Genomic DNA, 16,844 nt, shown 5'->3' with positions numbered 1-16,844 from the left:
CTCTGTAGTTCTGATTTCCTCTTTACATTTTTATACTCTTAGGGCTATAATGTGATGCTGAAACAGGATTTTCTCAATTCTAAAGTAGAACAAAAGTTTTAAAATTTGAAATTCTGATTGTGGAGATATCTGACTCATAGCAATTATATCTTAGCAAGTATTGATATCTTAGTGGCACATAAATGCTAGATAATTTTTTAAATTAATATACTAATTTTAATGTCAAATTGGAGTCCCAGTGGGACAGTAATGCCATTTTCTTATTCTGATTAGATGATTCTGGGTCATTTCCTAGACAGAAACAATTAGGAACTAACAATGTACAATTTTAAAGCCATGTAATTTCCCCTTTAAGGCTGGAAGATAAGATATTCACCAATTTTCTCTTCATAAATTACTAGTATAATGACTCAATGAATCCTTCTGTTATTCTAATTTTTTCTATACAATGGCTTTGGTGGACAGGGATTTTTTATAAAAGGTCTTGGGGGTGAGGCTAGAAGGAAGGAGAGGTACCAAGGGAGAAAGGGAAGGCAGAGAGATAAAGATAGATAAAGGAAAGGTCATAAAGAAGGAAGATGAGGCTAAAGAAAGAGGAAAGAGAGAAAAGAAGCCAGAGAGAAGTAGAGGTTTATTTTCTTACTATTCTGAAAGATTTGGCTGTATATCAAGCTATGACTTAGCTTTTTAATTTTTCTTTGCAACTTTAGATATGCCTTATGGTTAGTAGCTATTACCTAAAACACTTTGCAAATCAACACCTTATAAGATTATTTTTGGTTTCTGACATTTAGATTGTCATATAGGAACATTTAAAGTTAACTTTGGAAATAAAAAGTTAATTATCTAAATCCTTTACCAGCTGCAATTTCAGATATTAATGTATTTGAGACCTAATAGGGAAAACAAGAATTTAAATAAATTCTTGGGACAGGGAAACGCTAGGTAATACTGCCAAATCTCTGTAGTAAGTGAGAAAGGCCCTGTTTGTTCTAAGGTGCTAATCACCTCCTTTTAATCTAACTAATATAGATATTCCTTATTTCTGTTATATAGTGTCTAAACCCATTATAGTTAATGGCCATATCTTTAGGACATAATTTTTCTCTCAAAGACATAGAAGTCCCAGTCTGTCAAATAAGGAATAGAATTAAGTCTTTCATTTTGAGAAAAAAAATTCTTCATTCTGATTTTCAGAATTGCTACTTCAGTTTAAGATAGTTATTCCTATTCCTTGTTGCATTAGGAAAACTTTAATTTGCTTTTCTCTATTTTATATATGTATGTGTTTTAGATCACGAAGAGCCCTGTGGTCCCAGTCACAAGTCGTTTTGCCTGAATGGGGGGCTTTGTTATGTGATACCTACTATTCCCAGCCCATTTTGTAGGTGAGTGAAATGGACTAGGGGGAGATGTTAACTTTATTTTTTATTGTCTACTAACTTCTTTGAGAAGTGATAAAAAGTAAACAAAAAGTGTAAGATGAAAAGATGTGAGGCATATTCTTCATATTTATTTAGGGAAAATTATCCTTTTAAAACAAAACAAAAACAAAATAAAATAGCACATAAAAATCTCACTAATCAAGGTGTTTATTTTGAAAATTGCTAATGGTAGTTCCTAGCCTAGACACATTTTTAAAAAATAATCACTTTTAGTGAACTCTTTGATTTTAGCAATTTAAGGAAGGCAGTCTATGCTTAATATTACTGGCAAAACAGCTAGGGAATTTGCTAATCAAAAAAACCTAATATGAGATATTTTATTTTGAGTTTTTAATACATAAACACATGATAACTGAGTTGGCACCAAAACTTACACTTTATATGTTAAAAAGCAAAAGAAGGGTTAAGTTTTTCTAATGGTGGTAGCAAATAAAAAAGAAGGGTATCTTAGCCACTATTGTTTTAAAATAATATAATTCACTGTGGGAGTACAGATACAGCCAGTGACCCATAAAAAACTTCAAAATAGTACTTCTGTAGCCTGATTCCTATGAATTTGGTTGAATAGGATTTACATGTATGTAATAAACGTCTTTTAGTATATGAGTTAACATCATAGTACTGCCCTATACTGTGGAGCTAACACCCAAGATCTAAAGATATTTTGTAACACATGTGAATTACTCTTTCTTGTTCTTTAACTGAAATGAGAAGTATAGAATCTAGATTTAAGATCTTGCTACATAAAAGGATAGAAAAGTAAAATTCATAGGAAAAGTTAAAGATACTGGGATGTAGTATGGAGGAGAGGAGGCAGAGAGAAATAACCTCACAATTATCTCAAGAAGTTTTTAGGGCTTCTCATATGGGGAATAGTGCCCAGGTGTTTTTCTTCTCTAGTGAATATGAAAAGGGAAGGGAATGGAGGAACAAATTAACAATTACTTAACACTCATGATGTGCCTCAGCAGTATACTCTTTTTTTTAAATCTATTTACTGAGATATAATTTATGTATGATAAACTGCATTCATTTAAAGTGCAAAATGGATTAATTTTGACAAGTGTTTGTACCTGTGAAATCACCACCACCATCACATCTAGATATAGAACATTTCCATAGATAATCCCCCCAAATTTTGTTGCTGACTCTGCTCAACACTTAATTCTCACAAACACCTTAGAGAAAGGAGGCAGGGGAGACCTTAGAAAATAACTTTTTAAAAAAGGGGAAAATGAGAAATTAGGTGACATGCCAAAGGTCATATAGCTGGGAAGAAGAAAGGTGTCACCTTTGAATACAACTCTCAAGTTTCACTTAACTTTATAATACATTCATACTGGATTCTTTCTAAGGTGATATGGCACGTAGAATGTTTAAAATAAAACAAGAATGCTTATCAGAAGAAGTACATTTAGGTCGGGCGCGGTGGCTCACACCTGTAATCCCAGCACTTTGGGAGGCCGAGGTGGGCGGATCACGGGGTCAGGAGATCGAGACCATCCTGGCTAACACGGTGAAACCCCATCTCTATTAAAAATACAAAAAATTAGCTGGGCATGATGGCGGGCGCCTGTAGTCCCAGCTACTCGGGAGGCTGAGGCAGGAGAATGGCGTGAACCTGGGAGGTGGAGCTTGCAGTGAGCCAAGATCGCGCCACTGCACTCCAGCTTGGGCGACAGAGCGAGACTCCGTCTCAAAAAAAAAAAAAAAAGTGCGTTTAATAATTTAAAAATACATTTTGTGTCTTGATCTTGATGGTGGCTGCATGGGTATAAAGACTATCCTTTCTCCATTGAATTGCCTTTGCCCCTTTGTCAAAAATCAATTGATCATTTATGTGCAGGTCTATTTCTGGACTATTCTTTTCTGTTGATCTATGTTTCCTGTCTTTTCACCAATACCAGTCTTGATAAACGTAGCTTTATAATGAGCAAAATCAGGTAGCATGATTCCTTAACTTTATTCTTCGACTCAATGACCTTTAGCCTTATTTTGTAATAGGCAGTATTTAATGTTAAAAATTTTCAAATACATTTCTGTTTTATCCTAAAAATTTTATAGTTTGTTGTTCAGTTTTAGGTTTAAACATTTTTTCATTATGATTTCTTCTGTAACCTATAGGTGTTTTCCTATCCTTTTATATTTATATCTGATTTAATGGCATTGTGGACAGAGTACTTGGTCCGTCAAGCTATGCACTTAATATCTATCTGTATACTAGCTATCTGTTATACCTCACTGAATAAGTTGAAAGAAAGAACTAAGAATGCTGGAATTTGGAGATGCATTAAAATGGAAAGAAACCTAGGTTGTCATCCTGCTTTTGTACGTTGGATAGATGCATGTTTAGTGTATTTTCAAAAAGTTACCAATGATAGAGAATGGCCAAGTTTGCTGGCAACCCACACCAGGTGTAAAAATGTGTATAGTTTCTTCCTAATATCAGAATGTAAAAGTAGTAATTAGGGAGTAGCTGAAACCATGCCACATGGGTTCATGATGGATAGCAAGGTCACCACATTGCACAACAGCAGGAGGTTCTGTGGCTTGGCACCCTCTTTGCAACGTGAATGTGTATTCTGGAGTTGCTAAACACCCTGGAAGGAAGTGAAGTAGGGGAGTGGGGTAGGGAACAAAAGGGCGACTGAGAAAAAAGGATAAAAAAAATAGTGACTGCAGGTTCAGTGACATTGAATGGCAGATATATTTAAAATCACATTTTATAAAAATAATTGTTTTCCAATTATCTTAGGAGCACACCTCTAATGTAGCCCTGTAGGCTGTAATAGCAATAGCTAAGAGTGATAAGCTCATTTTCCATCCCACTTCATACTGTTTTCTGTATTTCCTGTTTCTATTATGACATCTCAACCATCTTGTCACTGAGAAACCCCAGACTTACATTTGACTCTTTATTGCCCTCTTGTCCAGTTGTCAAATCATATTTCTACCTTTGCTGTATCTCTCATCTCTCTAGTCCTTTCTGTTCTTACTATCAATATACTAGCTCAGAGTTTCTTAACTCCTTGCTTTGTCTATAGAAATAGTACCTAACCAATTTTCCCGGAGCCTAATTCTCATCATCTGTCCAGCTAAAACAAAAAAAACCTTCAGTGACAGCCCTCACACCTATCCATCTACCACTCATGAAATAATACCTTACTTTTTAGCCTAGCTCTTTCAGCCTTCTACCATTTGGCCCTCAAACTACCTTTGTGGCCATTTCTTCCTTGGTCTGCATTCTAACTAGAACCATTCACTATTTACGTTACATACACTTTGTGTTATGTTGCCTGCCAACTCCTCCTCTTTCTCCTCCTCCTCAGTCTACTCTACACGAAAATGAAAATGACAACAATGAAGACATTTATGATGATCTACTTCCACTTAATGAATAGTAAGAGGTATATTTTCTCTTCCTTATAATTCTCTTTTCTTTCTTTCTTTTTTTTTTTTTTTTTTTGAGACAGAGTCTCACTGGCTGGAGTGCAGTAGGGCGATCTCGGCTCACTGTAACCTCCGCCCCCCAGGTTCAAGTGATTCTGCTGCCTCTCAGCCTCCTGAGTAGCTGAGATTACAGGTGTGTGCCACGACACCCAGCTAAATTTTGTGTTTTTAGTACAGGCGGGGTTTCGCCATTTTAGCCAGGCTGGTCTCGACCTCCTGACCTCAGGTGATCCACCCACCTCGGCTTCCCAAAGTGCTGAGATTACAGGTGTGAGTCATTGCACCTGGCCCTTTTTTTTTTTTTTTTAAGAGACAGGGTCTTGCTCTGTTGCCCAGGCTGAAGTGCAGTGGCTTGATCATAGTTCACTGCAACCTCAAACTCCTGGGCTCAAGTGATCCTCCTGCCTCAGCCTCCCAAGAAGCTGGGACTACAGGCACACAACACTGCACTTGGCAATTTATTTTTTGCAGAGGATGGGGTTTTGCTTTGTTGACTAGGCTGGTCTCAAACTCCTGGCATCAAACTCCTGGCCTTAAGTGATCCTCCCACCTCAGCTTCCCAAGGTGCTGGGATTACAGGCATGAGCCACTTCATCCAGCCCCCTTATGAGTTTCTTAATAACATTTTCTTTTCTCTAGTTTGCTTTATTATAAGAATATAGTGATACATAAAACATATAAAATATGTGTTAATTGACTGTTTATGTTATTAATAAGGCTTCCAGTCAACAGAAGGCTATTAGTAGTTAAGTTTTGAGGGAGTCAAAAGTTATATGTGGATTTTTGACTGCATGGGGGTTGGTGCCCCAACCCCTATATCGTTCAAGGGTCAACTGTATTTGTGCCTTTAGATCTAAAATGCCTCTAGTCAGCATATAGTTGCATCATGTGTTTTCATCCATTTTTCTAATCTCTTTTATTAGATAATTTAATCTATTTACATTTAAAGTAATTACTGATAAGAAGGGGCTTTTGTAATTTTGCTATTTATTTTCTATATGCCTTATCACTTTTTTGTTATTTTCTATTTTACTGTCTTTTGTGTTTAATTGATTTATTCATAGTAAAAAAAAATTTTTTTTTTTTTTTTTTTTTGAGACGGAGTTTCGCTCTTGTTGCCCAGGCTGGAGTGCAATGGCGTGATCTCGGCCCACTGCAACCTCTGCCTCCTGCATTCAAGCGATTCTCCTGCCTCAGCCTCCTGAGTAGCTGGGATTACAGGCATGGCCACCATGCCTGGCTAATTTTATATTTTTAGTAGAGACAAGGTTTCTCCATTTTGGTCAGGCTGGTCTCGAACTCCTGACCTCAGGTGATTTGCCTGCCTCAGCGCCCCAAAGTGCTGGGATTACAGGTGTGAGTCACTGCACCCGGCCTGTAGTAAAATGTTTAAATTCCTTTCTCATTTCCTTTTGTGTATATTCTATAACTGTTTTCTTTGTGTTTACCATGGGGATTAAATTTAACCTTTTAAAGTTATAACACTAATTTGAATTTATGCCAGCTTAACTTCAATCACATATAAGAACTCTGCTTCTTTGTAGCTCTGTCTGCACTTTTTTCATGTATTGTTACAAAATTATATTTTTATATATTGTGTGCCACAAAACATAAACTAAGACTTCGTCTCAATACGTTAATCTCTTAAATTATGTAGAAGATAAAAATGGGGTTACAAACTATTTTTATGATAATACTAGCTTTTAAAATTGTTCATGTATTTTTCTTTATGGATATCTTTATTTCACCATGTAGGACTCCCTGAGTTTTTCTTGCAGAACAGGTCAAGTGATAATGAATTTTGTCAGCTTTTATCTCGGAATGCCTTAAAAACTCTTAGTTTTGAAGGACTGCTTGTTGGATATTGGATTCTTGGTTCCAGTTATTTCGTTTGTTTATTTAGCCATTTGAGTTTATCAGCCTACTATCTTTTGGCTTGCATAGTTTTGATCAGAGAAATCTGTTGATAATCTCATTGAGGATCCCTTCTCTGTGAGGAGTCACTTTTCTTGCTGCTTTCAGGATTCTCTCTTTGGCTTTTACAAGTTTGATTATAGCATGTCTCATTATGGGTCTCTTTGAGTTCATCTTACTTGGAGTTCATTAACCTTTTTGGATATTTATATTAATGTCTTTCATCAAATTTGGGAAGTTTTAAACAATTATTTCTTTAAATATTCTTTCTATCCCTGTCTTTTTTCTCTTTTTGGAACTCTCACAATAGGTATGTTGGTCCATTTGATGGTGTCCCATGGGACCCTTAGGCTCTGTTCACTTTCTTTAATCTTTTTTCTTTCTGGTTGATGACTCAACAGTTGTCATTATCTTATGTTCATCTATTTTAACATAACATTTTAAAATTATAAATTTCCCTCTGAGAATTAATTTAATAGCAGCTCACAATTTTTGATGTGTCATATTTTCATTTTGTTTAATTCAAATGTTTACTAATATCCTTTGAAAGTTTTCTTTGATCTGTTAATTCTATGAAAGTGTATTGCTCAATTTTCAGCATTTGTGGATTTTCTGGTTATATTTTATTATTGGTTTCAAGTTTAATTCCATTATAGTGAGAGAATATACTCTTTACAATTTTGTTCCTTTGAAATTCGTTGAGACTTACTTTATGGCCCTTCACGGAATCTATTTTGGTTGATGTTTCATGCACATTTGAAAAGGAGCAATTGATTGGTATAGCATTCTGTAAATTTCAATTAAGTCACATTGGTAAATAATGCTATCCAAACATTCTCTTTCCAGACTGATATTTTGCCCATTATTCTATCACTTACTGAGATATGTATATTAACATCTTCAAGTATGATGGTAGATTGCCTGCTTCTCCTTCCCCCAGTTTTGCTTTATATATTTTGAAGCTATATTAATTATTACATGTACATAAGTTTAGACTTCTGATGTGCTCTTGTTTAATTGACCCTTTTATCATTACACAATGTTCTGCTTTATCTTTAGTATTACTTCTTGCTGTAATGTCTACCTCTCTGCTATTAATATTGCTTTCTATTTGTTGGTGTTTTACACAGTATATCTGTTTCTATCCTCTTTTAACCTATCTGTATCTTTATATTTAAAGTGTGTGTTTAATAAACATATAGACAGGTTTTTTAAAACTTCAATCCGATAGTCTCTTTTAATTGTATGATTTAGTCAATTTAGTCCATCTGCATTTAATGAACTTACTGATATGGCTAGGTTTAAGTCTACCATCTTGCTGATATTTTCTCATTGTCCCATTTGCTTGTTGACCAGCATTTTCCTCTAGCATTCCTTCTTTCCTGCCCTTTTATTGGCTATTTAAGTATCTTTTAAGTTCCCACTTTATTTTCTTCATTATCTCTTGTTATACCTTTCTATATTACTCTTTGAGTAATTATCCTAGATATTACAATATACATTCTTAATTTATTACAGTCTACCCTCAATTAGTACATTTACTCTTCCTGAACAATGCAAGTATCTTCTAACAGTTTAAATCCTTAGTCACTTTTTTCCCTTGGTACTATTGTTGTGCTGTCAAATATGTTTAGTGATAAGTCCATTTGCATTTCACACAGTTTTCGAAATAGCTGGGTTTAACTTTATTCTCTTCTTGTTTTCTGCTTATTTTGTCTGTTCTTTGCTCCTTTTTTCATATGGGAGATTTCATTTATCCTTTCTGGCCCAACCCAGCTTTTGATTGAGTGGCTAAGTCTTTGTTTTCTCCACTCTGAAAGTTACGCACTTTGGAGCTTTTGAGCTAAGCTTTGTATCCCCTTGTTCCATACAGGTTCAAAATCTGACAAAAATCTGGCTGGGAGGAGGATACTTGTTATGTGTTTGTTGTAGGCTCCTCCTACAAGTTTAAAATAGATAATATGTTCACATTTTTCAAAGATCAAAACCAAAAGATACGTTGATGTATATTTCTCTCATTTCTATGTCTGTTAACATTTTTCCTCCCTGTGTACTAAAAGAAAGCAGTAAGCCCTTATCTAAACTTCCAGTACTTCTTTTTGCAAATTCAAGGAAATACAAATGCGTATTTTAACCTCCCATTCTTAGTAGAATAGTTCTTAATATATAATAGTCATTCAATAAGTATTTGTCAAATGAAGCAAAGAACAAACATTGTATACTTGTGTGGTCCCATATGGTAGCCAGGAGCCATGTGTGGCTACTGAGCACTTGAAATGTGGCTAGTGTGACTGAGAACTGGAGATGTGCAATGAGTATCAAATAATCCTTAAATTTTGAAGACTTAATATGAAAAAGTGAACGATCTCAATAACTTTTATATTGATTACATGTTGAAATGATAATATTTTGGATATATTGAAGTGATATATTACTACAAATAATTTCACCCTTTTTGGTTTTTTTCAATGTGGCTGCAAAAATTGGGGCCAGGCATGGTGGCTCACGCCTGTAGTCCCAGCACTTTGGGAGGCCAAGGCAGGAGGGAGGAATGCTTGAGGCCAGGAGTTTGAGACCAGCCTGGACAACATAGTAAGACCTCATCTTTACCAAACAAAACAAAACAAAAAAAATGCCAGGTGTGGTGGCGTGTGCTGACAGTCCCAGCTACTCAGGAGGCTAAAGTGGGAGGATTGCTTGAGTCCAGGACTTCAGTGCTGCAGTGAACATGATCATGCCACTGTACTCCAGCCTGGGCAACAGAGCAAAACCCTGTCTCTAAAAAAAGATAAAAATAAAAATAATTAAGAAAAATTTAAAAGTAGACACTTTATTTCCGTTGGGGAGTATTGCTATATGTACTATCCTGTATTTCTTTTTTCTTAACACTATATCCTGGATATCTGCTCATTTTAATATATGGCTTCCCAATTCGTTTTTACAACTAGAAGGTATTCTGTTTGTGTGAATATACCATCATGTATTTAGCCAAGCCTCTATTGGTGAGTATTGTACACACAATGCAGAAGTACACACAGTGTGTACCACTGTGCCCAGCTAATTTTTTACCTTGCACATAAATCTGCACATGTATGAAATTATACAATTATATATCAGTAAAATAAAGTCCTGGAAGTGAAATTGCTGGGTTAAAGATAAATGCATTTCTAACTTCAATATATGTTGCCAAATTGCTATCCATAGAGATTATGCTATTTTGAACTCCCACCAATATATCTGGGTATGTGTTTTTCTATAACCTTGCAACAGAATTGTCAAACTACTATGTCAAACATAGTATCTCAGTGTTCTTTTAATTTTTATTTTCCTAGTTATGAGGAAAGCTGGGCATAGTTCAGTTGTTTAAATACTAATTAAAATCTTTTTGATAATGTATTTGTTTATATATTGCTTTTATATTAGTAAGATTAGCCTTTTGTCTATAATATCAATTATAGATAATTATTTATAGCTTATTTTTCCTTTTACCTAGCTTATGGGATTTAGTTTTCCATGCAGTTGTTTTCTGGTTTTACTGCAGTCAAATCTATCAATTTTTTTTAAAAGCCCTTCAAGTTTGAGTCATAGTCTTAAAAAAGACTTTCCAGCCAGGTGCGGTGGCTCATGCCTGTAATCCCAACACTTTAGGAGGCCGAGGTGGGTGGATCACCTGAGGTCAGGAGTTCCAGCCTGGCCAACATGGTGAAACCCCGTTTCTACTAAAAATATAAAAATTAGCCAGGCGTGGTGGCAGGCGCCTGTAATCCCAGCTACTCAGGAGACTGAGGTGGGAGAATCTCTTGAATCTGGGAGGCAGAGGTTGCAGTGAGCCGAGATCATGCTACTGCACTCCAGGCTGGCCTCCTGAGTAGCTGGGACTACAGATGTGTGCCAGTGTGCCCAGCTAATTTTTTTATTTTTAGGTCTTACTATGTTACCCATACTGGTGTTGAACTTCTGGTTTCAAATGATCCTCCCATCTCGGCCTCCCAAAGTGCTGGGATTATAGGTATAAGCCACTGTGCCAAGTCTCTATTTGGATTATGTATATGGTTTAAGATATAGATCCAGATTTATCTTTTTTAATATGGCTACTCTCTTAGTCTGTTTCTGCTGCTGTAACAATACTTGAGACTGGATAATTTATAGACAGTAGAAATTTATTTCTGACAGTTCTGAAGGCTGGGAAGCCAAAGATCAAGGCACCAGCTTTTGGTGTGTGGTGAGGGCCTTCTTGTTGCAAGCTCACATAGCAGAAGGGGCAAATGCTGTGTCCTCACATAGCAGAGGGCAGAAGAACAAAAAGGGCCGAACACTATGTCCTCACATAGCAGAGAGTAGAAGAGCATAAAAAGGCCTAAGCTAGTTTCCTTTAGCCTTTTTATAAGGAACTAGTCCATTCATGAGGGTGAAGAAAGCCCCAACTCCTTATGCCAGCACAATGGAGATTATGTTTCATCATGAATTTTTAGAGGGGATACGTAGCACCTACCCAGTCTTCCCAACATTATCAGTTTATAGATCATAGTTCCCATTATAATGTCAGCCCTGTGAGGGCAGAAATTTTTATCTATATGTTTACTGCTAGAACAGTACCTGAAACATAGTAAGTACTCAATAAATATTTATTAAATGAATGAATGAATTCCCCTGCTGATTTGAGATGCCGACTTTGTTATATGTGAAACTCTATATGTATTAATTCTTACTGGACTCCGTTTTCCTTTGGTGTGTCCATTTATTCTTATGCCCACAGCAATCTCTTCTAATTGTTGAATGTTTATAGTGAGTTTAATATGTGGTAAGTCTAGTTTTTGCAGCACTCCCTTGCACCTTGGCTGTCCTTGCTTTTTAATTTTTCCATATGAACTTTAGAATCAGTCCAGAAGAATATGAATTTAAAAAATTAAATTGATAAATTCCCTTTAGGAAAGTTTCTTTATGATGCTGAATCTTCTTATCCAGGATTGATATGTCTTCCCATTAGTTCAAATCCTTTTCTGTACTTCAAGAGTGTTTTTAACATTATATATGTTTTGCATATTTCTGAAATTTTTCCCATAGATTTGATTTTTTGTTACTGGGGTAAATCTGTTTCCATATGTAAATTTAATAAATATGTTATTTCTATGCTTAAAACCCTTCAGTGACTCTCTGTCTCACTCAGATAAAAGCCAGTGGCCTATAAAACCTTAAATGATATGGCCCCTATTATTGTTCTCACCTCATATCCTGCAACTATCTAATTGCTCAATCTACTGCAGCCAAATTAGCCTCTTTGATGTTCCCTGATGCCAGGAAAGTTCCAGACTTAAGGTGCTGGCCTGGCCTTTCTGTCCTGTGTTGAATGCTTTCTCCCCCAATATCCTCATGGCTAACTCCCCCTCATCCTTTTAGTCTTCACTATCAATCTTTCAATGATGCCTCCTAGACCACTTTTTAAAAAGTAAAACCCATTCTTCGCCTATTCCCTCTCTTCCTCTCTTACCATCTACCAACATACTATATAATTTACTTTACATTGTATCTCCCCAAGCTAGAATGTAAGTCCCACAGGGAAAGAAATTTTTATTTTTTGTTCACTGAGATTTTCCGTGCATCTAGAACAAGCATAGAGTAGGTTTTCGGTAAGTATCTGTTGAGTGAATGAATGCCCCACTACTTTGTTGACTTCTGTTATCATTATAACAATTTTTCTGTTAATTCTCTTGGGTTTCTCATTATGTAGGATAGAATTTGATAAAGCAGAGTGATCTGAAACCCAAGTCAAACTTTGTATCTTTTATGAAGCTTTTCTGGGTAGAATTAGCCATTCAGCCCTGTGGCAGAGGCTGTTAGTGTCCAATAACTATGTGGTCCTCTGTGTTTGAGCCTCACATACAGTTAGACTGGGACTGTGTGATTGGGTTCTGGACGGTAGAGTATGGGCAAAAGGGATGCAAGCCAGTCACAAGTCTGGCCCTGAAAAACCAACTCCTGAAAAACTCCAGCTCTCATTTTTCCTGCCTTAGTGACCTTGGAGGCCATGTTCTCCAGGTGTCAGGGCCAAGAGATGGAGAAGGGCTGCCTGACTGGCATTGGGCATTAGACAGTAGTGTGAGCAAGGATTAAACTTTCATTGTATGAAGTCACCAGTATTTGTAAGTTTGCATTTAAAGGCAGCTAGTATTAACTTTGTTGATTATTATATGCTCACACTGTACCCAGACGTATTTCTATCTTATATCTCTCTCTACGGTACTTAGTGTTTATGTGTCTGTTGTTCTCTAATAGAATCTAAGCCCCTTGGGACTGAATAATTCTCTTGTCTTTGAATTTTCTACATCTAGTATATATCATAGAATTTAATAAACTACTCAAAAATGTTTCTCGAGTGAATTTTTGAGAAAAACCAAGATGGAAAAGGATTTGGAAATTTCAATCACTAAAAAATAGGGGTATTTAATACCAAGCAAAGAAGGGTAGGTAAGAAGATGATGAGATGAAATTCTATGAAGAATATCTTTGCAATATATATCTTTGCAATACAGATTTTTAAATATTAATGGAGTTGAATTAGTACCAAAAAATAAAAATTTTCTCAGAGAAAATTAGATGAATTATCTCGTAAAAAGTTATTTGTAATTTTGTACAGAAATGTTACTGAAATGATTTTTGTCCTTATTTAGTTTACATATTTTTTCTCTCATTAAATTTATAACATCAGCTCTCTGAAAATCTCAAGCTTTTCTTAGTCTACTAAGTATTATAGTGGGAAAAGTCTCAAATGGGGAGAAGATCATGAAAAAAAGCCTTAAAAATACTATTAAAATAATTTTTGTCTCATTGACACTTACCTCATCCTTTTTACAAAGTTTCTCAACCAATATGTGTTAGAAGAGAATTCCAAATATAGAGCTAATTCTGGCCATCAAGTAGTGATGTGTAATAGGATATTTATAGATCTTTATGATATAATTCCTATAATACATTTCACTGAAAACATTCAAGGTTTGATCTAGAATCAAATTTATTTTCATATTCTGACACAGCCATTTCATCTGATTCCTACCAAGACTATAAACAAATGTAGTAATAATAAATATAATGTTGGGATCTAGTACTATCATTATGTAGATGAATGATCTAAGCAAGTCACTAGTTGCTATAAAAATAAATGGTTATAAATAGAAATTTGGCACTTTTTCCAATTTTGTGACCGAATCTCTTCTTTGCTACTCTAAGAAATTTTATGTCAGCAACTATTATCTAGTTTCCTGACCTTTCAAAAGTGTGTTCTTTTGTATCTCTTTATTTCACTGTCTTCTATAGCTAAACACACATGCTCTATTAAAAAGCAAGGCTCATTTGTTTAATAATGTGAATAACTGAGCTTCAAACTCTTGTAGTTAAAAGATTCATACTACTCAATGAAGTTGGTATATCTAGGGAATAAATAGCCCCAGTGAGTACTGTGTGACCATGGTATTATCACAATCTGAAGTCTCCCCTCAGTGTAGATTGTTAAGAGTTTAATGAAGTACATTGTGAGGGATCTCATCTCTCACAGCAGATACACATTGATTAGGCTTACAGAGCTAGTGTCTAAAGTAAGCATTCTTATTTATTTATTGAGACATGGCCTCATTATGTTGCCCAGGCTGGATACTTCAATTTGTTAATGTATGATGATATATAACTGACACAGGCTTGAGTTGACGTGAGCCAGGCATTCTTTTTCTCTCTAGACTGACATATATGGGAAGCCAAATTTGTAATCAGAATATTTTTTTTATTATACTTTAAGTTTTAGGGTACATGTGCACATTGTGCAGGTTAGTTACATATGTATACATGTGCCATGCTGGTGCGCTGCACCCACTAACTCGTCATCTAGCATTAGGTATATCTCCCAACACTATCCCTCCCCCCTCCCCCCACCCCACCACAGTCCCCAGAGTGTGATATTCCCCTTCCTGTGTCCATGTGATCTCGTTGTTCACTTCCCACCTATGAGTGAGAATATGCGGTGTTTGGTTTTTTGTTCTTGCGATAGTTTACTGAGAATGATGATTTCCAATTTCATCCATGTCCCTACAAAGGACATGAACTCATCATTTTTTATGGCTGCATAGTATTCCATGGTGTATATGTGCCACATTTTCTTAATCCAGTCTATCATTGTTGGACATTTGGGTTGGTTGCAAGTCTTTGCTATTGTGAATAATGCCGCAATAAACATACATGTGCATGTGTCTTTATAGCAGCATGATTTATAGTCATTTGGGTATATACCCAGTAATGGGATGGCTGCGTCAAATGGTATTTCTAGTTCTAGATCCCTGAGGAATCGCCACACTGACTTCCACAATGGTTGAACTAGTTTACAGTCCCACCAACAGTGTAAAAGTGTTCCTATTTCTCCACATCCTCTCCAGCACCTGTTGTTTCCTGACTTTTTAATGATTGCCATTCTAACTGGTGTGAGATGGTATCTCATAGTGGTTTTGATTTGCATTTCTCTGATGGCTAGTGATGATGAGCATTTTTTCATGTGTTTTTTGGCTGCATAAAGCTCTTCTTTTGAGAAGTGTCTGTTCATGTCCTTCGCCCACTTTTTGATGGGGTTGTTTGTTTTTTTCTTGTAAATTTGTTTGAGTTCATTGTAGATTCTGGATATTAGCCCTTTGTCAGATGAGTAGGTTGTGAAAATTTTCTCCCATTTTGTAGGTTGCCTGTTCACTCTGATGGTAGTTTCTTTTGCTGTGCAGAAGCTCTTTAGTTTAATTAGATCCCATTTGTCAATTTTGTCTTTTGTTGCCATTGCTTTTGGTGTTTTGGACATGAAGTCCTTGCCCATGCCTATGTCCTGAATAGTAATGCCTAGGTTTTCTTCTAGGGTTTTTATGGTTTTAGGTCTAACGTTTAAATCTTTAATCCATCTTGAATTGATTTTTGTATAAGGTGTAAGGAAGGGATCCAGTTTCAGCTTTCTACATATGGCTAGCCAGTTTTCCCAGCACCATTTATTAAATAGGGAATCCTTTCCCCATTGCTTGTTTTTCTCAGGTTTGTCAAAGATCAGATAGTTGTAGGTATGCGGCGTTATTTCTGAGGGCTCTGTTCTGTTCCATTGATCTATATCTCTGTTTTGGTACCAGTACCATGCTGTTTTGATTACTGTAGCCTTGTAGTATAGTTTGAAGTCAGGTAGTGTGATGCCTCCAGCTTTGTTCTTTTGGCTTAGGATTGACTTGGCGATGCGGGCTCTTTTTTGGTTCCATATGAACTTTAAAGTAGTTTTTTCCAACTCTGTGAAGAGAGTCATTGGTAGCTTGATGGGGATGGCATTGAATCTGTAAATTACCTTGGGCAGTATGGCCATTTTCACGATATTGATTCTTCCTACCCATGAGCATGGAATGTTCTTCCATTTGTTTGTATCCTCTTTTATTTCATTGAGCAGTGGTTTGTAGTTCTCCTTGAAGAGGTCCTTCACATCCCTTGTAAGTTGGATTCCTAGGTATTTTATTCCCTTTGAAGCAATTGTGAATGGGAGTTCACTCATGATTTGGCTCTCTGTTTGTCTGTTGTTAGTGTGTAAGAATGCTTGTGATTTTTGTACACTGATTTTGTATCCTGAGACTTTGCTGAAGTTGCTTATCAGCTTAAGGAGATTTTGGTCTGAGACAATGGAGTTTTCTAGATATACAATCATGTCATCTGCAAACAGGGACAATTTGACTTCCTCTTTTCCTAATTGAATACCCTTTATTTCCTTCTCCTGCCTAATTGCCCTGGCCAGAATTTCCAACACTGTGTTGAATAGGAGTGGTGAGAGAGGGCATCCCTGTCTTGTGCCCATTTTCAAAGGGAATGCTTCCAGTTTTTGCCCATTCAGTATGATATTGGCTGTGGGTTTGCCATAGACAGCTCTTATTATTTTGAAATACGTCCCATCAATACCTAATTTATTGAGAGTTTTTAGCATGAAGGGTTGTTGAATTTTGTCAAAGGCTTTTTCTGCATCTATTGAGATAATCACGTGGTTTTTGT

The 16,844-nt window shown here is 36.1% G+C and overlaps 1 protein-coding gene across 8 annotated transcripts in view; it reads left to right on the top strand.

Moving 5' to 3' along the window:
• Positions 1–16,844, top strand: part of NRG4 (neuregulin 4) — a 123,915-nt gene that overhangs the window by 39,754 nt on the left and 67,317 nt on the right. For all 8 annotated transcript variants that reach the window (XM_055363850.2, XM_055363847.2, XM_055363849.2 and 5 more), the window contains one exon: positions 1,295–1,388. In XM_055363850.2, coding sequence (XP_055219825.1) covers positions 1,295–1,388 — 94 coding nt within the window. The remainder of the gene's footprint in view (positions 1–1,294; positions 1,389–16,844) is intronic.

The sequence above is a fragment of the Gorilla gorilla genome, chromosome 16, assembly GCF_029281585.2.
Source record: "Gorilla gorilla gorilla isolate KB3781 chromosome 16, NHGRI_mGorGor1-v2.1_pri, whole genome shotgun sequence".
In the NCBI taxonomy this organism is placed as follows: domain Eukaryota; kingdom Metazoa; phylum Chordata; class Mammalia; order Primates; family Hominidae; genus Gorilla; species Gorilla gorilla.
Note: the sequence above shows the minus strand (reverse complement) of the source record. Positions and strands in the feature narration are given on the sequence as shown.